Below are 26841 nucleotides of genomic sequence, written 5' to 3'. Positions count from 1 at the left end.
CGGGCCTGACCTAGGCGGGTTCTGGTTGCATCTACGCCCTCTGGGATCCGAGGCAGGTGGGTCTTTGGGAAAGCCCGTGGGCTTGCGGGCCCCGATCCCTCCTCCGCGGTCTCGGAGCTGAGCACCGCCCCCACTTTGCGCGCACGCGCACACTCGCCCCCTGCCATCCACCCGCCTCACCTGGGTCCTCTAGACCTTGTCCTCCGGTGCCTGTCCCCGCAGTCTCCAAGAGTCAGATGACGACGGAGGAGCGCGCCCACCTGGTGCACCTGCTGAAGCTGAGCATCAAGGTGCTGCTGCAGTCTGCGTTGAGCCTGGGCCGTAGCCTGGACGCGGAGCATGCGCCGTTGCAGCAATTTTTCGTGGTCCTGGAGCATTGCCTCAAACACGGGCTCAAAGGTGAGGCGGGGGCCCCGCCTGCTGTGGACTCCGCCGCGGGGGAATGGTACTCAGATCCCAGGAGCGCTGCAGTGTGTGCAGCTAATCAGTAATGAGACTGTCCCAGAGCCGCTGGCCCGGCGGCCTTGTCGCTGCCCTCGATTTGGTATCAGAAGATCCTTTATTGCATGCACAGCTGTGAAACAGGGACCTCAACCCAGTGAGCCAGGCCTTCACCGCTCCAAAACAGTTTTCCCATTTGGGGGGAAGAAGGGTGGTTGGGGGCAACACCCGGTGTACTCGGGCTACACATACACCTGGCTCTGTGCTCAGGAGTCACACCTAGCAGGGTCAGGATTCGAACTTGTATTACAATGCCCCATCTTCCGGCTAAGGTGAGTGAGCGCCTTTTCTTCTCAGCTTTGTGCTTGTGGTACAGGGGTGGGGTTATCTCAGAGAATCGAACCTGGGTCAACTGCTTACAAGGCATGTAGACTTCACCTTTCCCCTCCCGAGGACAATTTTAATGTGCCAGTCACTATATCAAAATAACTTTGGGGGGGGGGGGGTTTGGGTCACACCGGCAGTGCTCAGGAGTTACTTCTGGCTCTATGCTCAGAAATCGTTCCTGGCAGGCTCAGGGGACCATATGGGATGCCGGGATTTGACCAACGTCCTTCTGCATCCAAAGCAAACGTTCTACCTTCATGCTATCTCTTCAGCCCCTCAAAATAATTCTTTAAAAGGTCTGCAGAGTACAAGCGAGTTAAGCACTTGCCTTGCTCGCAGCTGACCCCAGTTTGATCCCTGGCATCCCAAAAGGACCCCCAGGCTCCGCTAGGATTAAACTCTGAGCACCCCTGGTGGATGATCACCACCACCACCCCTCATAAAACAAAATCAGGGGCCAGAGAGATAACATGGAGTAAGGCATTTGCCTTTTATGCAGAAGGACAGTGGTTCGAATCCCTGCATCTCATATGGTCCCCTGTGCCTGCCAGGGGCGATTTCTGAGCATAGAGCCAGGAGTAACCCCTGAGCGCTGCCGGGTATGACCCAAAAACCAAAAAATAAAAAAATCAAACAGTGGCTTCAATAAAAGAATCTTTGCACTTGCAGTTAAGAAAAGCTTCATTGGCCAGAACAAGTCATTCTTTGGCCCATTGGAGCTAGTGGAGAAGCTTTGCCCAGAGGCTGCAGATATTGCCACAAGTGTGAGGAATCTCCCAGAACTCAAGTGAGTGAGAACCACGGATTTTATGTGGTGACTGGTTGATATGGGTGGATTGCTCTCCAACAGTGTTCAAGGGACCCTGGTGTTATATCCCAGCCCTATGAAACCAGTCACTTAATGCTAGGCTTTTGGGAAACCATACTGATTGTGCCTTGCAGGGTTGGGTTCACAAAACCAGTCTTGTGGAACTCGGTGATTTCCAGAGCTGTACTTAAGAGTAAGGGATTTGGGGCTGGAACGATAGCACAGCAGTAGGACGTTTGCCTTCAACACGGCCCATCTGGGATGGACCCGAATTTGATTCCCGGCCTGCAGTAGCGATTTTTAATCGAAGATCCCTGAGCACCGTCAGATGTGGCCAAAAACAAAAGGGGCTGGAGCAATAGCGAAGCGGTAGGGCATTTACCTCGCACATGGCTGATCCAGGATGGACCTCAGTTCTATCCCTATAGTCCAATATGGTCCCCCAAGCCAGGAGGGATTTCTGAGCGCATAGCCAGGAGTAACCCCTGAGCGTCGTCAGGTGTGCCCCTCCCCCCAAAAAAACTGTCAAAGATGCTGGGTTTATTTTTAAAAAATAAAGAGTTAAGAATTTGGGGCCGGGCGGTGGCGCTGGAGGTAAGGTGCCTGCCTTACCTGCGCTAGCCTAGGAGACGGACCGCGGTTCGATCCCCCGGCGTCCCATATGGTCCCCCAAGCCAGGAGCGACTTCTGAGCGCATAGCCAGGAGTAACCCCTGAGCGTTACCGGGTGTGGCCCAAAAACCAAAAAAAAAAAAAAAAGAGTTAAGAATTTAAGCACGGGGGGGGGGGGGCAGGGGGGGGCAGGAAGGTGGCGCTAGAGGTAAGGTGTCTGCCTTGCAAGCGCTAGCGTAGGACGGACCGCGGTTCGATCTCCTGGTGTCCCCCTAAGCCAGGGGCGATTTCTGAGCGCATAGCCAGGAGTAACCCCTGAGCGTCAAATGGGTGTGGCCCAAAAAAAAAAAAAAAAAAAAAAGAAGAAGAATTTAAGCACGGGTCCCGAGAGATAGCACAGTGGCGTTTGCCTTGCAAGCAGCCGATCCAGGACCAAAGGTGGTTGGTTCAAATCCCGGTGTCCCATATGGTCCCCCGCGCCTGCCAGGAGCTATTTCTGAGCAGACAGCCAGGAGTAACCCCTGAGCAATGTCGGGTGTGCCCCCCCCCCAAAAAAAAAAAAAAAGAATTTAAGCACACACCCTGTCTGCTGAACTTCTGCCCAAAGAGATATGGTTTTCTTTGTGTTTTTTTGGTTGATTGGTTGGTTTTCTGCTAGTTTGGGAGCCACAACTCTCCGTGCTCAGGGATTACTCCTAGATTTACACTCAGTGCTTGCTCCTGTTGGACTTAGGGAACCAAATGGGTTGCTGGGAGTTGAACCTAAGTCGTCCACATGCAAGGCAAACCCTATCTGCTGTACAATTGCTTGAGCCTAAATGGGACTTTTTTTAATTGGGGTTATTTGGTTTGGTGTTTTTTTTTTATTTTTTGTTGTTGTTTTCAGTATAAATAGTTTCTGAGTTTGTTTGTTTTTTAAATGTTTCCAGTTAGATGGTTGCAAGAATGGTTTTTCTCTTATGGGAAGTTGGGGCTAGATCAATCCAAGCACAGGGGTCTGGGAACCAGGTGGTACGAGCATTGGTCACATACAAGTGTCTAAACCTCTGTACTCTCTGGCACCCCTCTTAATCAGCGTGCATGACCCATATTTGAACAGTCCCCAAGCAGGCAGTGAACTTTTTCTTCAATCTGCCTCCCCAGGATCCCAAGAAATCTCATAGGGTTCCTTGGGTTCTCTCCCAACAGTGATCCCTAGTTATTCATTCTCCTGGACATATTCCCTAAGTACTCTCCCAATAGTTCTCCCCAAATATGTTTCTGACAGTGCTTCCAATACTTCCCAACAGTGCACCCTGAGAATGCTCCAGATAATACTGCTGGTGTTCCCTAAATACTTTTCCTCCTGTACTCCCTAAGTGCCCTCCCTTCAGTGGCTCCTGAGTATTCTCCAGACAATGTTCCCTAAGTACTATCCCTCTGGTGTATCCTAAGTATTCCTCTGATGGTGCTTCCAGAGTACTCTCCGATAGTGCTCCTAGCCATCAGTCCAGACACGCAGGAAGAGGGGTTGTCAGCACTTGGCTCTGTTGCTCTTTCTGATTCCTGGTTTTACAGTAGGTATCCCACCCCATCCTGACTGTGGGCCCTGTTCTACCTCCAGGACAGGCCTGGGTCGGGGCCGAGCCTGGCTGTACCTGGCACTGATGCAGAAGAAGCTGGCCGACTACCTTCGTGTGCTGGTGGAGAACAGACACCTGCTCGGGTGAGGGTGTGTATATGAACATGTGTGTGTGAAGCTGATAGGGCAGACACCTTCACAGATGAGCGTGTGTCTGGAAGTGTACAGGTGTGAAAGTGAGGGTTTGTGTGGGTGTATGGTAAATGTGAATGTGTGTCTGTGGGTGGCTGTGAATATATGATAAGTGGTGTGACTATATCAGTCTGTGAGTGTATGGGTGTATGGTGAGTGTGTGAGTATATATGCATGTGGGATGAGTACCTGTTACTATGTGACTGGTGAGTATAGTGAGTGAGTCTGTGTGTGTGACAGAGAGAGACAGACTGACAGACAGAGACAAACAGACAGTGAAGCTGACCAAACTCTTAAGAGTGCTCACGGCCCACAGATACCTTTTAATGTAACTCAGTTTTTCTGAGAGATTTTTTTCTGTGTGTCTATGTCTGATTTGCCTTCATACATGAACATTGATAATTAGCACATCTTTGATCGTGGCCAGAGATGTGGCTCAGTGTGAAGCAATGACTTGCCTTGCACGAGTGAGACCTGGATTTTGAGAGAGCCCAAGCATCACTGTTCACTGTTTCCCCACAAAAGAAAAATGAATGAGTTTGGGGCTGAATGATAATACAACAGGCAGGGCATTTACCTTGCATCCATCCAACCCTGATTCAATCCCCAACACCCCATGTGGCACCCCAAACCCTTCTAAGAGTAATCCCTAAGCACAGAGCCAGAAGTAAGCTCTGATACTAGGTAAGGCCCAGAAACAAAAAGAAGAATTAATTTGTTGAATTTTAATAAGAAATAGTTGGCTCGGGGCTGGAGCAGCGGTAGGGCATTTGCCTTGCACACAGCCAACTCAGGTTCAATCCCCCGGCATCCCATATGATTCCCCAAGTCTGCCTGGAGCGATTTCTTAGCACATAGCCAGGAGCAACCCCTAGGCGTTGCTGGCTGTAGCCCAAAATCTAAATATATATATAAAGAGTTGGCTCGTTTATTTTTTTTTTTTTTTTTTTTTTTTTTTTTTTGGTTTTTGGGCCACACCCGTTTGACGCTCAGGGGTTACTCCTGGCTATGTGCTCAGAAATCGCCCCTGGCTTGGGGGGACCATATGGGACGCCGGGGGATCGAACCGCGGTCCTTCCTTGGCTAGCGCTTGCAAGGCAGGCACCTTACCTCCAGCGCCACCTACCCGGCCCCAGGCTCGTTTATTTTTATGTTTTGTTTTGGGCCACACCTGGTGGTGCCCAGGGCTTACTCTTGGCTCTACTACACTCAGAAATCAGTCTTTGTGGTGCTTGGGAGACTATATGGGGTGCTGGGAATGGAATCTGCATGCATGGTTATATTACTCTGACCCTCCAGGCAGTGTCTCTCTCTCTCTCTCTCTCTCTCTTTTTTTTTGTTTGTTTGTTTTTGGGCTACCCCCGGTGATGCTCAGGAGTTACTCCTCACTATGCACTCAGAAGTTGCTCCTGGCTTGGGGGACCGTATGGGACACTGGGAGATTGAACCACAGTCTATTCTAAGCGCGTGCAAGGCAAATGCCATACCGCTTGCTCCACCACTCTGGCCCCAGGCAGTCTTAACATTATAGAAAATAGGTTCTTCAGAAGGGATAAGCTTGGGGCCGGAGAGATAGCATGGAGGTAAGGCGTTTGCCTTTCATGCAGGAGGTCATCGGTTCAAATCCCGGAGCCCCATATGGTCCCCCGTGCCTGCCAGGAGCAATTTCTGAGCCTGGAGCCAGGAATAACCCCTGAGCACTGCCGGGTGTGACCCAAAAACCACAAAAAAAAAAAAAAAAAAAAAAGAAGGGATAAGCTTGGGAGTTGAGTTTGTCAGTTGCATATGTGAGGCCTTGGTGGACCTCCCAGAGCTTATAGCTAAAGGTACTTGCAGGTGGGAGGAGGGCACCTCCAGATTTCCCCACTCCCAAATATGGCCCTCTTTTGGAGAGTTCTTTAATTTTTTTATTTTGGGGATCCACACCTGGTGATGCTCAGGGGACCAGATGGTACGCTAGGAATCAGACAGGTGCCCTCCTTGCTGTCCTATTGCTCCCACCCTCTTGCAGTGAGTTCTATGAGCCACAGGCTTTGATGATGGAGGAAGAGGGAACGGTGATCGTCGGGCTACTAGTAGGACTCAACGTGCTTGATGCCAATCTCTGCTTGAAAGGGGAAGACCTGGATTCCCAGGTATGGGGTAGGGGTGGATGGTGGGTGCAGGTGTCCCTCAGGATTTGTAACACAAGAGGGGTCAGCCTCGGAGGTCAAACAAAACCATTTTCCCATTCAAAAACCTCGAGCCGTTTCCACCAATGCCCCTCCAGGGCATTGGTTGGTGTCTCCGACACAAACCAGGGTGCAGGTGTGCACCATACTTATCACCCCTCCACACAGCCTTCCTGACCCCATCCTATACAGCCCCCTTCCTCCTTCTCCTTTCTTTCCCCCATTCTCTCACTGCCTCTTTGTTTTTGTTGTTGTTTGTTTTGGGGCCACATCCAGTGATGCTCAGGGCATACTCCTGGCTCTGCACTCAAGAATCACTCCTAGACCATAGATCCCTGTGCCAGGGATCAGCCCTGTTCGAGGAAAGTGGCTTTCGGTCCCACTCATTCCCCACAATGCTAAACAATTTCCCTTGAAAATCTGGTCAGACCATTTGGGCTGAGGAGGGCAGGTTCCCACTTATATCTAAAGACCAAGATTGCATCACATCTTGCCCAAAAACTGCTCAGGACTGACTTCTGGTTCTTCTCTTGGCTCAATCCTGGTTCTTTGCTCAGGGATTACTCCTAGCAGAGCTAAGCAATGCAGGGGATTGAAGGCAAATGAATGCAAAGACACTGCTCCACCATCAAGTGACCCAATCTTGTTGTGTCTGAAGCTTGGAGGAGTGACTTGTCTTCCAAGCTGTCCCTAAATCCTGTAATACTGAGAGAAAGCAGCTCTTCTCTTCCTTCTAATATTTGTCCTGAGACAATCTGACCAGATGGCCCTAGCTTGATTCGGTGCTTGGAGGGAAGAGAAGAGACGCAGAATGGAACATGGGACCTCGAACACCTACTGGTCCCCAGTGCTCTTTGTACTTGGAAAATGGGAGGTTGCAGGGTCCACCTCTCATTGGCGTTTTTTTCTGCCCAGGTTGGGGTCATCGATTTCTCACTCTACCTGAAGGACCTTCAGGACCTGGAGTCTGGCAAAGAGTAAGTGCTACGAGGGCCAGAGTGATAGTACAGTGAGGATAGCACTTGCCTTGCACAAGCTGACTCAGACTTAGTCTCTGGCTTCTCTATGGTCCCCTGAACCTGCCATGAGTGATCCCTGAGTACAAAGTCAGGAGTAACCCTGAACATCACCAGGTGTGGCCCCAAAACAACAAAAAAGAATAAATGTTGGTTCAGAGCACTAGTATACCAGGGAGGGCACTTGCCTTGCACTGAACCCATCTGGGTTGATTCCCTTGCACCCCATATGACTCTCTGAGCCTACCAGGAGTGATACCTGATAAGCACCACTGGGTGTGGCTCCAAAAAGTGCTGTCAAAGAGTGCCTGCAGCTATATAGCCTCTGAACTCTGAGGTGTTTCTCTGACTCTCCCATGCCTGTGATTGTCATTTGTGGGGGCTGCAACTGTAATGGCCTCCTCAGCAGGTGAGCATATGGGTATGCCAGGAATCAAACTCGAGACCTCCTGCCCATAAGGCAGACACCCCACCCCCCACCCCCTGCCCTGGTGTAATGGCATTCAACACAAGATGCTTTTCAGAAAATACAATACAGGCAGGCATAGGAGTCAGTTTTGTGAACAGACCCCAGAATGTTTTATAGAGAGAGAATTTTTGTTGTTATTTTTGAGTCACACCGAGTGATGCACAGGGCTTACCCCTGACTCTGTGCTCAAGGATCACTCCTCGTGAGGTATTTTGTTTTTTGTTTTTTTTTTTTTGGGGGGGGCACACCCGGCGTTGCTCAGGGGTTACTCCTGGCTGTCTGCTCAGAAATAGCTCCTGGCAGGCACGGGGGACCATATGGGACACCGGGATTTGAACCAACCACCTTTGGTCCTGGATCAGCTGCTTGCAAGGCAAACGCCGCTGTGCTATCTCTTCGGGCTCTCCTCGTGAGGTTTGAGGGACCATATAGCATGTTTAGGATCAAACCCCAGGTCAACCTTATGCAAGGCAAACACCCTACCTGCTATACTAGTATGCTAGACTGTTCTTTTGTTGTTACTTTTTTTTTTTTTTTGTGGAGGGATATGCTCAGTGGTTCTCAGGGCTGACACCTGGCTCTGTGCTCAGGTATTTCTTTTGTCAGGGCTCAGAGGACCCTATGGGGTGCTGGGGATTAAGCCTGGGTTGACCATGTACTGGGCCAGCACCTTTCCCGCCACCCTATCTCTCATACCCTGTCTCATGTTTTTGTAAGGCAAGAACGAATCACAGATGTCCTGGACCAGAAGAACTACGTGGAGGAGCTGAACCGACACTTGAGGTACAGCCCCCAAACCCTCCTTTCTCACCCCCGAGAACTTCAGTGTGGGGTTTGTCTCTGTACTTTGGGGTACTTACTAGAATGGGGGAAGGATTCCTGAGAGCTTGAGCCTATGGAACTGCTGGGAGAGGGGCTGGAGTGGGAACTGGATCTGTCTGTGCCACTCTCTGTGGCACTCTCTGCCACTCTTTAACCCTAACCTCCCTGGCATCGCTTGAGGGAATTACTCAGTGCTGGGGCTCAAACCCGGGGCCACCTGCATGTGAAGCATTAGCGAACTTTGAGCCTGCAATTGGCCTAGAGCCTCATTTTTTTTGTTATTTTTGTTTGAGGCCACATCTGGGATTACTCACAGCAAACTCCTGGCTGTGTGCTCCTGGCTAGACTTAAAGGTCCTTAGGTATGCCACAGATCAAATTTGGGTTGCCTTTTGCAAGGCAAGTAAGTACCTTCCTCAGTGTCCATTTTCTCAGACCCTGTTATGTTTTGGGATTTGGGGCCATTGCTAATGATGCTTAGGGACTTCTCTTGCTATAGTGCTCAGGGTCAATCCCTGTGGCCTCCTGGGACTTATGCAGGATCCTAGGATCCGAGTCCTGGCTGGGAAATAACTCAGCACCTCCTGCCTATTCCTGGGTCTCCTTTAAAGGTTGAACTCAAATCTCCAATTAAGTGGTGCAGTGCAAAGTCACCTGAACAGTAAGTAGAGTTTGCCTTTCATGCACTAGATGTGGCTTTATTCCCGAGACCCACCAGGAGTAATTCCTGAGTGTAGAATGAAGAGTAAACCCTGAGCCTTGCTGGGTCTGACCCAAAAAAAAAAACAAGTAAAGTTGTTCAGGTTCGACAGGAAGTTGGGGAGAAGGATTGCCTTGCACGTGGCCATTCCAGGTTTAAGTCTCTGCATGTTCTGGGCTTGATCTGATTCCTATCACTCCTTTCTGCTCCAAGTCACTTTCCTTCACTGTCCTACAATTCCCCTACATCCCCTTCAGTTTTTGGGTCTTTTTTTTTTTTTTTTTTTTGGCCACACCCATTTGATGCTCAGGGGTTACTCCTGGCTAAGCGCTCAGAAATTGCCCCTGGCTTGGAGGGACCATATGGGATGCAGGGGGATCGAACCACTAGCGCTTGCAAGGCAGACACCTTACCTCTATCGCCATCTCGCCGGGGGGCCCCCCCCCCCCTTCCAGGTTTTACACTCCAACAAATCCACCCTCATCTCTGCCTGAAAATCTGCGTGCACTTCACTTTTATCCTTTTTTTTTTTTTTTTTCCGGGGGTGGGGGGAAGATACCACAGTTCTCAGGGCCCACATTGTGCTGGTGATTGAAAATGGGGTCCATGGGGCCAGAGAGATAGCATGGAGGTAAGGTGATGCCTTTCATGCAGAAGGACGGTGGTTCGAATCTGGCATCCCATTTGGTCCCCCGTGCCTACCAGGAGCGATTTCTGAGCGTGGAGCCAGAAGTGACACAAAAACAAAAACAAAAAAAAAACAACAACAACAAAAAAGAAAATGGGGGGCTGGAGAGATAGCATGGAGGTAAGGCGGTTGCTTTTCATGCAGGAGGTCATCGGTTCAAATCCCGGTGTCCCATATGGTCCCCCGTGCCTGCCAGGAGCAATTTCTGAGCCTGGAGCCAGGAATAACCCCTGAGCACTGCCGGGTGTGACCCAAAAACCACAAAAAAAAAGAAAAAAAGAAAAAAGAAAATGGGGTCCAAACCCTCTAAACCAGCTTCTGGCTGCTAATTTCATGGCCACTCTCTTCTTGCTATGTTGAGGCTCACAGACTCACCTATGTCCTTTCTTCTCTCTCCTAGCTGCACCGTGGGTGATCTCCAGACCAAAATCGATGGCCTGGAGAAGACCAACTTGAAGCTCCAAGAAGAGGTGGGTGACTTTCTAGAATGTTTTAGAGCATTCCAGAAATACGTGTGGCCAGTGGACCTGTTTATTCCCCACACCCCACCTCCAGCAGTTAGGGCTCAGAAAAATGTATCACAAACCTTACACACACACACACACACACAGTAAAATGTATCACAAACCTTACACACACACACACACACATACACCACACACACACTCAGAAAAATGTATCACAAACCTTACACACATAAAACACACACACACTCACCTCTCAACCCTACCCCCATATGCTGCACATCCAGAATCTCTTGCTCTCTTCTCTCTCCTCCCACCTGCTCTGTCCTTTTCACTGCTCTCCAGCCCCATGGCTGGTGGAGAAGATAGTTCCCCGCCCCTCACAGGGCTCCCCTCCTTCACGTACACCCCACTTCTGCTGCCCCCTATCCCCAGCCTGGTTCTTGTCTCCTTTCTCATTAGGGAGAGGCTGAAAGGACAGGACCTGGAGGGCGGAGCTGAGGATGAAGGCTTGGCTGCCCCGAGGGCACGCTGGTGGATGCCCCCCCCCCATTAACAGAAGGGGTTCGGCCAAGCCCAGCTTTGCTGAGCCACAGGTAGTGGTCGGTCCCCTGGCTGCTCATGCCTCCCCGACCCCATCCCACCACAGGGTAGAGTTAGGCCATAGCCAGAAGGAAAGGTCTAGAACAGGTGTGGTAGCACACAGGACAAAGCTGTCTTTAGAGACACAAAGAGGGGTTGGAGGGGCAGCAGAGACATGGTTTAGGCTCCAGGGAGGTGGAAAACTGGGCCATCCTTGTGGACCTCTCCTTTTCTCACCTGCAAATGAGATGGTGATTTTCTCCTAACTCAGGCTGTAAAAAGCTAGAAGGATTTTTGTGTCCACAAGCCCCAATGCTACCCACTCCCCAAAGGCCCCCCCATGACTGAGCTCAAAGAGCTGGAGCCCCAGGAAGCAGTGCAGACAGGCACGCAAGGTTCTAGCCCCACCCTTTCTCTTTTTTGGGGGTTTTGGGTTTTGGGCCACATCCAGCAGCGCTCAGAAGTTACTCCTAGCTCTGTGCTCAGAAACTACTCCTGGCAGGCTAGGGGGACCATATGGGATACTGGGAATCAAACCTAGGTTGGTGCATTCAAGGCAAAAATATCCTACTTGATGTGCTATCACTCCATCACCATCTCTTTTGGGGCAGCCTAAATAGATATAGAACAAGAAAAAATTGTATGTGGCCCATTCAGAGGATGAGATGGAAAGACTATTGCTAAAATGATAGGACAGTTGGGAGGGTGCTTGCCTTGCACGAGGCCAACCCAGGTTCAATCCTGGCATTCCATATGGTCCCGTACACATCACTAAGAGTGATTCCTGAGCTCAAAGCCAGGTGTAACCCCTGAGTATTTCTGGTGTGGCTCAAAAACAAACAAATCAAGGAGAGTGGGCAGGGAAAGCACTTGCCTTACGTGTGACCAATCCCAGTTTGGTTCAAGTACCAGACATAGTTTATCAAGAAGTACTAGGTGTGGCCCTCTCAAACCCCAAAATAACCAGAGAAAAGAAACCGCTTCAGAAAGATAATTTGTCGGAGTTTTTGGCTTTGTTATTTGTTTGGAAATGCTTAGGGGTTACTCCTAGCTCTGCACTCAGGTATCACTCCTGGCTGCCTGGAGAGATAGCACAGTGGTAGGGTGTTTGCCTTGCACACAGCCTATCCAGGATGGATAGTGGTTCAAATCCCGACATCACATATGGTCCCCCATGCCTGCCAGGAGAGATTTCTGAGCGAAGAGCCAGGAGTCACCCCTAAGTGCCGTCAGATATGACTCAAAAAAAAAAAAAACAGAACAAAAGAGGGGCCGAAGAGGTCTGCCTTGCAAGAGCTAGCCTAGGATGGACCAAAGTTCAATGCCCTGGTGTCCCATATGGTCCCCCCAAGCCAGGGGTGATTTCTGAGTGCATAGCCAGGAGTAACCCCTGAGCGTCAAACAGGTGTGGCGAAGGAAAGGGAAGGGAAGGGGAGGGGAGGGGAGGGGAGGGGTGGGGAGGGGTGGGGAGGGAGGGAGGAAGGGAGGGAGGGAGGGAGGGAGGGAGGAAGGAAGGAAGGAAGGAAGGAAGGAAGGAAGGAAGGAAGGAAGGAAGGAAGGAAGGAAGGAAGGAAGGAAGGAAGGAAGGAAGGAAGGAAGGAAGGAAGGAGAGAAAAGGGAAAAAAGGAATCACTCCTGGCAGTGCTCGGAACTGGGATGTCAAGGGCCACACCCAGGTCAGCCACATGCAAGGCAAGTACCCTGCCAACTGTACTATGGCTCTGGCCCCTGTTTCTGTTTTTGGGCCACGCTCAAGCTCTGAGCTCAGGATATCTCCAGGTGGGGCTAGTGGGTATCGTACGAAATGTCGGGGATTGAACTTAAGTCAGCCACATGTAAAGGAAGCATCTCATCCAGTGTTATCACTCTGACCTCTGATCTGGTGTTTTGAGCCAGTAAGGATTCAGCTCACACAGGTGCTGCTAAGGAAATGTCCCCCTTGAAGCATTGAAATTTCAGATGGGGATTACTATGCATTGATAGGGATTGAACCCCCCACATGGAGGCCAGGCAAAGGTACATACCTCTCCAGTTCCTTTTCCTTTCAAAATCAAGGAAAGTTCTAGAAAGTGCTAAAGCATGAGCTTCCCTCAGCAGGTCAAGATCACTGTGTCCCCAGAGAGGGACTTGGGGCTTACCTAGGGTTTTGCCCTGGTACTTTGCTGAAAGCCTGGGCACTTATATCTAATGCCCAGGGATGTAGGACCTCAGGGGTGTAGATGTCTGTTGATGAAGAGTAAGGAGGTGTTGAGTTTTAGGGGCTTGAATGATGCTAAAAGTATAGCCAAGAGGGATCAGAGCCTTGCACGCAGACCCAGGATGAACCTGGGTTTGATCCCTGGCATCCCATATGATTTCCTGAGCCTGCCAGGTGCGATTTCTAAGTGTAGAGTCAGGAATAGCCCCTGATCACTGCCAGCTGTGGCCCAAAAAATAATAAATAAATAAATGTACAGCCAAGGGAGAGATAGTATAGCGGGGAAAGCACTTGCCTTGCATGTGGCCAACCTAGGTTTGATTCTGGCATCCCATATGGTCCCTGAGCATCACCAGGAGTTATACCTGAAAGGAAATATAGCAGTATGTAATCCCTGAGCATTACCTTGTGTTTCCCCAACTTTCTCAGGAAAAAAAAAATGTACAGCCAAGTACCAAAGTCAAATTTCTGTGCTCCAGCGGCATTTGCTTTGCAAGCAGCCGATCCAGGACCAAAGGTGGTTGGTTCGAATCCGGTGTCCCATATGGTCCCCCGTGCCTGCCAGGAGCTATTTCTGAGCAGACAGCCAGGAGTAACCCCTGAGCACCGCGGGTGTGGCCAAAAAAACAAAAAAAAATTTTTTTTTTTCTGTGCTCACTCTGCCTCTTCTGTACTCCCCTTCTCTGCAGGCTGTGCTCTGTCTTGCTCTGAATCACCTCTCCACAGCACCCCCTAAAAAAAGTGTTGCCTCTCATATATGGCTGACAGTGCTATTCAGGAATGTGAGCAACAGCCTTCTGGGTTTGGATACTTTCACCCCCTCAAAAGTCTGTTGTTCTGTCTTTCACTAGTCATCAAAGTAACCTTTCTGTTTATTGGATAGAAAATGGAATGAAGGGGGGAGTTGGAGAGATAGCATGGAGGTAATAGCATGCATACAGAAGGACAGTGGTTCGAATCCCAGCATCCCATATGGTCCCCCGTGCCTGCCAGGAGCAATTTCTGAGTGTAGAGCCAAGAGTAAACCCTGAACCCTGCCATGTGTGACCCCCCCAAAAAAAAGAAAAGAAAATGGAATGAAGGGGGTTAGACTGATAGTATAGCAGATAGGGCAACTTGCCTTGCCTGTATCCAATCTGGGTCCAATTCCAAGCATCTATAACAGCAGTCCTCAAACTTTTTAAATGGGGGGGGGCAGGTCACTATCCCTCAGACCGTTGGAGACCAGACTATAGTAAAAACAAAAAATATGAATAAATTTCTATGCACAATGCATATATCTTATTTTTGAAGTGAAGAAACAAAACAGGAACAAATACAGTATGTGGTCCAGGGGCCGTAGTTTGAGGACCATGGATCTATAGCGTCCCCCAACCCTGCTAGTAATGATTGCTGAGTGCAGAGTCAGAAGTCAGTCTAAGTATGGCCTCCCAAATAAAAACAAAGCAAAAAAGCTTCTGTGCCAGGGAGTGCAGGCTTGGCTTGCAGAAGGCTCTGAGCTCAATCTCTAACACTGCAGAGCATCTCCCAAGCCATGCCAGGAAGGAACTCCTGAGCACAGAGCTGGGAGTGGTCTCTAAACGCAGCCAGATGTAGCCCCAAACCCAAAAAGAAAAGCATTTATACACACAGAAGTACAACAGCATCCAAAGTGATAGCACTGTGGTAGGGTATTTGCCTTGCACATGGCTGACCCAGGTTCGAACCCTGGCACCATATGATTCCCCCGAGCCTGCCAAGAGCAATTTCTGAGCAGAGCCAGAAGTAACCCCTGACTGCTTCTGGGTATAGCCCAAAAACAAAACAAAAAAAGAAGTACAAAAACATTTCAGTGGTGGTACAGGAAATGTTTTATGTGCCATTGACTATATGGGCCTGATCTGATTACCAGTTTCCCATGAGCCACACTAGGTGGGCCATCTGCTCTCATGGTCTGTGAGGAAGCAGTGGGGAGGCAAGATTCAATGGCCCTGTACCTGGCTTGACACGAGGGCCAGATATCAGGAACTTGGCTTGCAGTGCTAAGGGGAAGCCCTGCCTTCCTCCCTCAGCTTTCCGCTGCCAGCGACCGGATTTCTTCACTCCAAGAGGAACAGCAGCGCTTACGGGAGCAGAATGAGCTGATTCGGGAGCGCAGTGAGAAGAGTGTGGAGGTAAGAAAGCACCACCTCCTAGAGCAGTGGGCACCCCTACCATTCAGTAGCCACACTGCACCCAGACACACCCCACACCCTGACCGAATCTCCCAGATATGCCACTACAGGCCACATCTCTATTCAGACACCTCACACATAAACCCTACACATGTACAGGCCACATCACCCAGACATGCCACACATACACATCTCACACACACAGATCACATCTACCCAGACATGCCACACATATACATATATTACACATAGATATATACAGGCCACATTTCCATGTAGATGCCACACCATGCACACATATACATGTTGCACACGCATCAGAAAAGACATACATAGACGCAACCCCATATACCTATGTTGCATTTAATAATGATGGACCTAGGGGGCCGGAGAGATAGCATGGAGGTAAGGCGTTTGCCTTTCATGCAGGAGGTCATCGGTTCGAATCCCGGCGCCCCATATGGTACCCCGTGCCTGCCAGGAGTAATTTCTGAGCCTGGAGCCAGGAATAACCCCTGAGCACTGCCGGGTGTGACCCAAAAACCACAAAAAAAAAAAAAAAAAATGATGGACCTAGATGGAGAGGGATGGAGGGATTTTTCTCTGCCATCCCAGGCCACGTGGCTCCGAAATCCCCATTCAGCTGGCGGGTCCCAGGTTTAGGTGAACGGCGGAATCACTCATCCAGAGACAGGCATCAGGAAGCATCAACTTTATTCATGCCCTGTTCACCACATGTGTGTGGCTTATAACCTTTCAAGCACAGCCATTCTTAGCTAGCCCTGCATCTTAACTCCTTTCAGCCATTTTCCATTTGACCTCCATCCTGGCCAAAGACCAAAAAGGCAAAAAGGGCCAATCCCCTGGGTCAAAGGCCTTATATAACCTTTCAAGACCACTCCCCGGAATGGGAGGGTCTCAGGTAGGTACACCTAAATCCAGGGTGGAGTTACATACCTATACCTGTGCATACCAGACAGATACATACCCTACATAAACATCATCTGCCACACATTCATACCACGCCCACATCACACACATATGCACATTTACACACCTACAGTAACACATCACACATACAGATCACACATATACATTCATACCAGACACACACCATACATACACCCACATTCCACTAGGAGTGATTCCTGAGCTCAGCCAAGAGTAACCCCTGAGCACATCTAGGTGTGGCCCAAAACCTAAGACTGGGTGACAGCTGGGAACACCCAGCAGTAGAGAATCTGCAGAGATAAGTAAAATTAAGCGAACTCCTCTTTAAATAATAGAGTATATGGGGGGGGGAGGGCTCTGTACATGACTTAGTGGCTTACCCAGTTTAGCAGAAGGTGGCGAATTGGAACCCTGTGCTGCCCATGGACTGAGGTAATCTGACTCCCCTGCTGGAAGGGATCCCTGTAAGAATGGCCCAAAATGGGGCCCGGAGAGATAGCACAGCCACGTTTGCCTTGCAAGCAGCCGATCCAGGACCAAAGGTGGTTGGTTCGAATCCCGGTGTCCCATATGGTCCCCCGTGCCTGCCAGGAGCTATTTCTGAGCAGACAGCCAGGAGTAAGCCCTGAGCAACGCCGGGTGTGGCCCAAAAACCAAAAAAAAAAAAAAAAATGGCCCAAAAGGCTACAGAAAGCACAGGAGAGAAGGCACTTGTATGGTAGCTGTGCCGCAGCTCAAACCCCTGGTATGACATAGGGTCTCCTGAGCACTACCAAGGGTGAATTCAGAGCACAGAACCAAGAACAGCCCCAGTTACCACCATTCTGAGTACAAAACCAAAACTAGCTTCCAAGAGATGCACCTGAGCAGTCAGGAATAACACACACACGCGCACACACACACACACACACACAGGAATACCACACACACAGGAATACCACACACACAGGAATACCACACACATGCACGCATCACCAGGAGTGACTTTTAATTACCGTTAGGAATGACCCCAGGCATATCCCTCTACTCAAAGGACAAAGAAAGGGGGACCTGGAGAACAGCTCTGTACCACTGGAAGCACATAGGGGCCTTAGTATCCTTCATTTTTAGTGTCCTACTTATGCCAAGGGTGCTGGGATGGGGTCCCACCAGAAGGGATCACAAGCCACCAGCCATCCCACCTTCTTGTTCTTGTGTGCTCCAGATAACAAAACAGGACACCAAAGTGGAACTGGAAACATACAGACAAACCCGTCAGGGGCTGGACGAGATGTACAGCGATGTGTGGAAGCAGCTGAAGGAGGAGAAGAAAGTCCGCTTGGTACGAATACTGGGAGAACTGGGTGTCTGCAGAACGAATTGGGGAGCTTGGTGGATGGGGTCACCAGAGGGAAGGTGCTAACCTAGCACTGTCCAACCTAACTTAAATTTCTGGAACACTTAGGATTCTCCCCACCCCCCAAACTCCTCCAAAAGCGATCCCTAAGGAATGTCAGCTCAGAGCACTGTTGCATGTGCCCAACCCCCTACCCCAAGCAGCTAACAATAAAATCACAGAATGGGGCCCAGAGTGGTAGCACAGCAGGGAGGGTACTTGTCTGCAAGTGGCCAACCCTGATTTGATCCCCTACATCCCATATCGATCCCTCCAAACACCATGAGTGCAGAGCCAAGAGTAACCCTTCAGCACTGCTTGATGTGGCCCCAAAACAGAAAATAAAATTAAAAGCACAAGGGTGCAGAGTGATAGTATAGTTTGACCTGGGTTCAATTCCTGACACCCCATATGGTCCCCAGAGCCTGCCAGAGTGATCCCTGAGCACAGCCAGGTATCTCCCAAAAATAATATAAAAAATAATTATAGCTAAGGTCTGGACGGATATAGTTTAGGAGACTAAGGCACTTGCCTTTCACACAACCCATCTAGCTCTCACATCTGGCTCCAAAGCCCCCCCAACCTCCCTGTGCATTCCCATCAATGCCTTTGCCTGGCTGACCTGCTCCCACAGGAATTGGAGAAAGAGCTGGAGCTACAGATTGGGTTGAAGACAGAAATGGAGATCGCCATGAAGCTGCTGGAGAAAGACACGCACGAGAAGCAAGACACCCTGGTGGCCCTGAGACAGCAGCTGGAGGACGTCAAGGCTATCAACTTACAGATGTTCCATAAAGTGCAGGTGGGCATGGCCTTGGTGAGACGATGGTAGGTGGGTGGGGCATGGGCTGCCAGATCAAGTAGGTGGGCGTGGCCTGGGCCTGGCAGAGATGGGTGGGCATGGCAAGGATTCTGATATGTTGTGAACATGGCTTAGGTTTGGTAGAGGTGGTGGGTTTGGCTTGGCAAACTCACTCTGCTTCCAACTCAACAGTAGCAGTGGAAGTGTTGGGAGAGATGAGCCTGTCTGGTTCTGGGCCCTAGTACCTTCCTGCTGGTATTTAATCTCCCAGCAGCCCTGAAAGGGGATCAGAGACTTCAGAGCAGCGTCCAGGATTGAGCTCAGCAACCAGTTTATATTGTCCTGGCTGGGCTATTGACTCTGCTCAGGAATTACTCTTGGTGGGGGTTGGGGGAATTATATGAGGTGCTGGGATTAAACTGTGATAGGCAGGATGTCAGGCCAGTACTTTACCCATCTGGATGCACATTCCGGTTTTTTTTTTTAATCTTCTTTTTATTTGGGGGCCATACCCAGCGATGCTTAGGGATCTCTGGCTCTGCTTTGGGACCATATGGGGTGCCAAGAATTGAACCCGGGCTGGTTACTTGCAAGCAAGTGCCCTCCCTGCTGAGCTTTGGCTCTGGCCCTTTTATCTTCCTTTATAGGGGTCTCCTCCCATCAGCGTTGAAAGGGTTTCAGGAGATGTTTCAGTCTCAGGGTATGTTAAATGGTCTGACTCTGGGGGCCAGAGAGATAGCAGAGCGGTAGGGCATTTGCCTTGCATGCAGAAGGACGGTGGTTTGAATCCCAAAATCCCATATGGTCCTCCGAGCCTGCCAGGGGCGATTTCTGAGCATAGAGCCAGGAGTAGCCTGAGCGCTGCCGGGTGACCCAAAAAAAAAAAAAAATGCTCTCACTCTGTTCCATCTCACTCCTAGGGAGTGGATTTGGACCAGCTGATTCCCTCATCCCCTCAGCAGTGGTTTGGACTCATGACTGAGGCCTCCATACTAAGGCCACCATGCTGAGGTAGCACCTTAACACGTAGCTACATCTGATCCTAAGCTCCCTTTCAAAACAGAAGTCACAGAGGGTAGAATCATCCAGCAGGGATAGTGTTGGCATGGCATATGACTGACACAGGTCCAATCCTGCCACTCTATGTGGTCCCCTGAGCGCCCGCAAAAAGAATGACTCCTAAAACCTGTATAGCCCAGAGCCAGGATAGCTCACTTTTCTCCACCAGGTGTGGCCCCAAAGCCATAAAGAAGTGGAGGAGGGAGGCCAGTGGAGTAATTGTACAGCAGATAAGGCTTTTTGCCTTGCATAGAACTAACTTGGGTTTAATACTTGGCACCTCATATGGTTCCCTGAACATTGCCAGGATTAATTCCTGAACACTGAGTCAGGAGTAGGCCCAAGCACTTATGGCTATGGCCCCAAAACAAAAACAAACAAGCAAACAAAAAATACTCTAAAGCTTCTAGAAGTTGTAAAATAATCAGGCGAGGGGCCGGAGAGATAGCATGGAGGTAAGGCGTTTGCCTTGCCTGCAGAAGGACGGCGGTTCGAATCCTGGCATCCCATATGGTCCCCCAGCCCCACCAGGAGCGATTTCTGAGTGTAGAGCCAGGAGTAACCCCTGAGCGTTGCTGGGTGTGACATCCCCCCCCCCAAAAAAAAAAAAAGAAGAAATAATCAGGCGAACCCATCCCATTATCACTAACCCTGATCTACCTTATTTAATGACTGCATAGATAGTACCCCCAGTGGCCACCCTAGGCAACTACCACCTGATGCAATTCCCCTGTCCCTCCAGAGGGCGATGTTGCCTACTTTATTTTTTGTTATATTTGTTTGGGGACCACACCTGGAGATATGCTCAGGAGTTACTCCTAATTCTGCACTCAGAATTTACTCTTGGCTGTGCTCCATTGGACCATATGGAATGCCAGGGATTGAACCTAGGTCAGCCATGTGCAAGGCAAACGTGCTTTATTACAGTTTTAGCATGTAATGTTGCCTACTCTGGAGAAATCTCCCTGGCCTTGCCTTTGCAGACAGCAGAGAGCAGCTTGCAGCAGAAGAATGAAGCCATTGGGGCTTTTGAAGACAAAACCAATCAAGTAGTGTCTAGCATGAAGCAAATGGAAGAAAGGTACTCTCTTTGTGTGTCCCCAGTTCCCCACTGGTTAGGTCCTACAAACATCAGTTTCTGAGTGTTTTATCAGTCTTTACCAGAAGGACAGAGAAGTGCTACAAAGGGGTCCCATGAGCCTACTCCTGAGCATTCAGGAAAAAGTCATATGGAGTACGCAAGAGAATTTAGCCAGCTAAAGAGCAGGCTTTGTTTGCAAGAGGCTGTACAAAGTGTTAGCATCACTTGGTCCCCACTGACCCTGGGCACTAAGCCAGCAAGGTATATCTCCCCAGCATGACTCATTGTGACCCCCAAACCAAACCAAAACTGCAGTATAATGAATGATATGAAAGTACCTCTTGTTGGGGCCAGAGAGATAGCACAGCGGTAAGGTGTTTGCCTTGCACACAGCCAATCCAAGACAAACAGTGGTTTGAATTCTGGCATCCCATTTGGTCCACCATGCCTGACAGGATTTTTTTTTTTTTTTGGTGGGGGTGGTCCACACATGCCAACACTCAGGGCTGACTCCTGGCTCTGCACTCAGAAATTGCTACTGCTGTCCTACAACTCCAGCCCCCAGGAGCGATTTCTGAGTAACCCCTAAGCGCTGCCAAGTGTGACCCAAAGAAAAAGTACCTTTTTGTTGTTTGAAGTCATACCTGGAGGTGCTCATACAACCTCAGTACTTCCTACAGTGCTTGTGGTGGACCATATGGGGTTCCAGGGATCAAACCCAGGTTGGCTTTGTGCAAGGCAAGCACCTTCCCCATTATATTCTTTGACCCAAAAAAAACTTATTTTGTGGAAAGAGGATGAAGGGATTTGGTCACACTTTGCTCCACCTGAGTGTTCTGGCTCCACTCAGAAGCGACCCCTCATGATGCTCTGGGGTCCCATGAGATACAAGGTATGTGCTTTCACCCCAGCTTTCTCCAAACCCTGCTGGGAGAGCATTGTCATGGAAATGGCTCCTTCCTCTGACCACCAGCACCTCCTTATGTCATAAGATTGCAGCTGGCAGAGCAGGCTCGCCTGGGCGCAGAGGAGCGGAGCCAGCAGCTGCAGCAAGACCTGGACAAGCGGAGCAGGGCCCTGGAGCAGCAGCTGACCCAGCTGCAGGAGCAGTGGTATGAAATCAGAATCCTGGGAAAGGGGGAACCCTGCCCCTGTGATCTTCCCAGGCTGTTTTAGAACCTTCCTTGTCCTGGCTGCCTGCCTGCCCGAGTGGCCCTATCTCAGTTCCCCAGCTTCCTGGCACCGTGGGTAATCTTGACCACCCCTCTCCAATGTGGTGGTGGGGAAGGAGGAGGAGGGTATTTGTGTTCTGCTAGCAGCCCCTGCACCTCTTTTCCTGTGGGGAGCACCCCCGCTGAGTAGTGTATGCCCCATAGCTCCAGCCTGGAAACCCAGCTGAAGGTGGAAAAGGAACAGAGACAAGCACTCCAGCGAGAATTGCAGCAGGAGAGAGAGGAAGCCATAAGGCTGCAGGCTGAACTGCGAGAGCTACAGGCGCTGAGGAAGGTGTGAGACACGGGCACACATGGGCGGCAGACAGCCTCACCATCACCATTCATACCTCTATACCCGCCACAATCATGCCCAGACACACCCCACACTTACCATATAACAAAACATCCATAGGGATGAAATGCTAGTACAGTGAGGACAGTGTTTGCCTTAGACACAGAGGCCTAGATTTGATCTCTGGCACTCCATATGGTCCCCCAAGCCTGCCAGGAATAATCCATGAGTGAAAAGCTAAGAGTAAGCTCAACAGGTATGGCCCAAAAATACCTCCATACTTCACACCCCCATATTATACATTTCCATGCTCTCCACGCCCCATATAACATCTCCATACCGCATACACATATCAGACTCCATACTACCCCACCTCACATCAGACACTCCATCCCCCCTACATATCTCCACACTCTCACCTCACATAACCTCACACACAAACACCACACACTCCCATAATGCCACCACACCCAACAAACCTTGTCAGACACCCACAGACTACATGCACAACTTACACATTACACTTAGAAGTCCTGACATAAGAGTTTGGGGCTCACCCTCAGACACCCTCACTTCACACAGCCTCCATAGATAACCTCTGACCTTACACACATCATGTCAGATAACCCCAACAGAGGATCACCCTGTTGAAAACTCCCTCACACCCAGGTTTAAGTACACCTGCCTTTTTTTGAGAATTCACTGCCCTCACAGATCTGTCACCTTAGTAATCAGCCATGGCTGATGTGCAAGGTCATGCCTGGAGCTTCTGCTCCAAGAACTGGATGGGGGAAAGCCTCTCACAAGCACTTACCACCATAGATGAGCCTATGAAGGTATTTGATGTGTGGAAGCACCCTTCAGGCTCATCATAAGCACTACCCCACAAGTAAACCTCTCCATGCTCTCACACTCTCAAACTGCTGGGCGCCAAGAAACCATTAGCTTGCTGCTGTGGCTGAACAGACCAGGAAAAAATAAAGGGAAGGACCTAGAGACCAGAGTGTGGGTACAGGGGGAAGGCACTTGCCTTGCATATGATCAGCCTTGGTACCACATAGGTTTCTCAAGCATAGAGCCAGGAATGATCTCTGAGCACTATACCAGCACTCAGTCCTGAGCCCAGAACTAAGAGTCATCCCCAAGCACAGTCTAGCTCTGCTGGTGGGGGGACCCAACCCCCAAAAGAAGGTACTTCCTTTTTTGAGTGTGGTTTCTGCTGTATGATTGTAGGAGATGCAGGAACTCCAGGATGAGAAGGAGGAGCTCCAGAAGGTTTGCGGGGAGCAGGAGCAGGCCCTACAGGAAATGGGACTGCACCTCAGCCAGTAAGATACCTCAAAGCCTACCTATGTTTCCCACCACCCATACCAGATCCTGAGGCACTGACGGAGGGCCCCTCACGGTGTTGGTTAAAATGAAACAGTTCCACTCACCTAGTAGCAGTTGGGGAGCAAGAGCTGTGTATGGTGTGATCCCTGTAAGCTGTTTGCTGCCTCTGCCCCTCATTATCATGGCTACCCCAACCCCAGCTGTGAGTCCAGGGCAACTAAAGAGCCTGTCCAAGAGCAGAAATAATTGGAGTGGGAGAGTTTGGGAATCTCTTTGATGATACCCCCAGAAAGTACATCACTGGCCAAGTCCAGAGGACATTCCCAAGTTCCATCCCCAACATGGCATGTTCCCAGAGTATCCCTGGTGTAGTCCCTCCAACAACCACCACCTCCTTAAAAGACATTCAACCCTAGCCAGGAGAGGGGGCAAGAGAATATCCCCCCCTCCTACTTCAATCATGAGATCCACACAGAAAAGGTAGCACCTGGGTTCCTCCAAGCAGTGTGGCAAGGGGTGCTGATCTTACACTAGGAGCAAGAGTGGGAGCCTCCTTTCTAGTCCCACTGCCTTTGGCTACTCCAGAGTTCCCTTTATTTTTGGTTTTGGGGCCATACCCAGTACTGTTCTGGGCTGACTCCTGGCTCTGTGCTCAGGGATTATTCTTGGCAGGCACAGGGAACCATATGGGGTACTGAGAATCTAACCTGGGCCAGTCATGTGTAAAGCGCACTACCCACTGTATATCATTCCAGCCCCTGCAAAATCCCCTTTAGACATCAGCAAATGCTGGGGTGCTTTTGTCCCCCACCATTCCCTTACCACTAATAGCCAAAAGTAAATGTGGAATGTGCATTTGTCAGGTCAAAGCTGAAGATGGAAGACATCAAAGAAGTAAACAAAGCACTAAAGGTACTGAGGGAGAATGGGGCCCCAATAAATGGACCCCTGGCTTCAGCTTCCAGTACAAGATTTTGATTCTGGGGACCCTCAAGGAAGGGGCAGAATCTAAGTGCTAGCCCCCAGCCCAACAGGAAGGTGGGGACTAGTGGGAGGCTAATGTCAGCTTTGAAGAGAAGGGACCCCCTCCAAAACAAGACACCTTAACAAAGCCTCAGCATCTCCTCCCTTGTACTGTGAGTGACTTAAAGCCATCTTCAAGGAGTGTGTGTATGATGAGAGCTCCCCATAGACTGGCTCCATGGGGGCCAGTACAGTGCCCAAGACCACCAGCCTATAGAGTAACATTTGTGGATGTTACCAGGGCCATGCTTGGCTGAAGGACGATGAAGCGACCCACTGTAAACAGTGCGAGAAGGAGTTTTCCATCTCACGGAGAAAGGTAGGGATGGAGTAGTGTCTTAACTTGGTGGGGAGGTACTGAAAGGGCTGCATGCACCCACAAAAACACATTTTCTGTTCCCCAGCACCATTGTCGCAACTGTGGCCACATCTTCTGCAATGCATGTTCCAGCAACGAGCTGGCACTAGCCTCCTACCCCAAGCCTGTGCGTGTGTGTGACAACTGCCACACGCTATTGCTACAGCGCTGCACATCTACCAGCAGCTCCTAGGGGGAACGGAACCTTGCACCCCCTTTCTCAACCACCCCCATTTGAGAGGGAAACTTTCCTGTACCACCAACTGGCCAAGCATTCATCTCTTTTGTAGCTGCATTTCTGTCTTGGGAGGGTGGGGTTCACCTATTCCCATCCTTGACTCATTACCCCCTCCATGAACAGGAATAAATCTATTTTTCAAGCTTCTTGGGTCTATGTTGTTCAAGACTGAGGGCTTATGAATCTCGGGTTCTGGCATACATTTTAGGCACCCCAAAGATAGGAGTGCCCCAGAACCATGCCATGTTTCTGTGGTTCTTTTCAGGCTCCAGTCTGACACTTTCACACACCCAGAAAAGTACAGCCCATTTCACACCATCTACACTGAACCCTCTCCCCACTTTCCCCTGCCAGCTATATACCCTAGCTCTGAAAAAGGATTATTAGCCAAGCCCCAGCTGAAGACATAACAATTTCTCCCATCCCAGTGCCCAATGTCTCTTGTTGGCTTGGGGCTATACCTGCAGACTTGTGCTGACTGTGGACTTGGGGGTATGGAGTGCTAAGGAAACCCAGTCCAAGCAGCTTGCTCCTTGAGGCCCAGCTGCCAGGGTAGAGCCTAGACCAAAGGCCTGGCCTGAGGAGGGATCATTCTGGAAGCTTCAGGGCAGGAGGCAAAAAAGGGGTAGAATCCAATTGCTTAAAATTCAACTGATCCAGGGGCCGGAGTGGTGACACAGCAATAAGGTATTTGCCTTGCACGCATCTGACCTAGGATGGACAGAGGTTTGACACCCCCACCCCCTGTGTCCCATATGATCCAAGCCAGGAGTGATTTCTAAAGGCAAAGCCAGGAGTAACCCTGAGGTGTCACTGGTTGTGGCCCAAAAAAAATGTTTTTTCCAACTGATCCAGGGGCTGAAGCAGTGGCACAGCGGTAAGGTGTGACCTAAGAGTCTGACCTAAGAGGAGCGATTTCTGGGCACACAGAAGTAACCTCTGAGCATCACCAGGTATGGCCCAAATCAAAAAGATTCAACTGATCCAACTTAGTCCCTCATATCCCATATGGCCCCTACACCCACCAGGACTAGTTCCTGAGTATAGAGCCAGGTGTAAAAAAAAAAAAAAAAAGAGACCTGGGGCCAGGAGAGATAGCATGGAGGTAGGGTATTTGCCTTCCATGCAGAAAGAAGGTGTTTGATCCCATATGGTCCCATATGGTCCCCATGCTAGGGGCGATTTTGGAGTGCAGGCCAGGAGTAAGGCCTGAGCACTGCTGGGTGTGACCGAAACGATAGCATAGCACGTGGGGTGTTTGCCTTGCAGCCTACCCAGGGCCAACAGTGGTTTGAATCCCAGTATCCCATATGGTCCTCTGAGCCTGCCAGGAGAGCCAGGAGTAACCCAAGCACCAAATACCAAAAGATTAAGAGAATGGAATGAACTGGAGGTTCCAGCCCACTTCACATATGCAGTTTAGGGAAGCTTACTTTGAAAGCAGCCCTGACATTCCCAGTTGATAGGATCTTGGGAGGAGGCGGGGGCAGACAGAATACAGGAATAAATTGATCACTGTTGGGTGTGGCCCTAGTACTCCAAAGAATGGGTTATGTAGATGTGAGCAGTTCCCAAAAACTGCCTGGCTAGTTATAAGAGCCTGCAGCAGGTTCCTTCCACCCAGGCCAGCAATCCCTGGACACCAATCCCGGGATGTCTGGTCCATCCCAACACTAGTTGCTTTCTTACTCTGCTTCCTCCTAGGCCTTGCCCACTCCTTAAACGTCCCTGACCTGTCCCTTTCAGAAATGGAATCACATCTCTAAAGCCACTGACCCTTTTCCCAAAACTACCTTAAGGACCACAAACTAACACACTAAGCTTGTTCTCTGGGGAGTCTATGCTATCCTGGTCT

At 50.1% G+C, this 26841-nt stretch overlaps 1 protein-coding gene across 1 annotated transcript; it reads left to right on the top strand.

The window, feature by feature from the left end:
* On the top strand, window positions 1-25132 carry RUFY1 (RUN and FYVE domain containing 1). The gene is made up of 18 exons (XM_049778233.1): window positions 1-56; window positions 223-399; window positions 1498-1615; window positions 3851-3952; window positions 6012-6135; window positions 7087-7148; window positions 8374-8439; window positions 10266-10335; window positions 15160-15261; window positions 17417-17533; window positions 18222-18389; window positions 20432-20529; window positions 21522-21641; window positions 21906-22035; window positions 23269-23363; window positions 24231-24279; window positions 24632-24709; window positions 24795-25132. Exons 2-18 carry the CDS (start codon window positions 237-239, stop codon window positions 24939-24941), a joined length of 1809 nt encoding a protein of 602 aa, XP_049634190.1. The 5' UTR covers window positions 1-56; window positions 223-236; the 3' UTR covers window positions 24942-25132.
* Window positions 25133-26841: the final 1709 nt, after the last annotated feature.

This window comes from Suncus etruscus, chromosome 8 (genome assembly GCF_024139225.1).
Source record: "Suncus etruscus isolate mSunEtr1 chromosome 8, mSunEtr1.pri.cur, whole genome shotgun sequence".
In the NCBI taxonomy this organism is placed as follows: Eukaryota; Metazoa; Chordata; class Mammalia; order Eulipotyphla; family Soricidae; genus Suncus; species Suncus etruscus.
The sequence above is the reverse complement of the archived record's forward strand: the minus strand, read 5'-3'. Positions and strand labels throughout refer to the sequence as shown.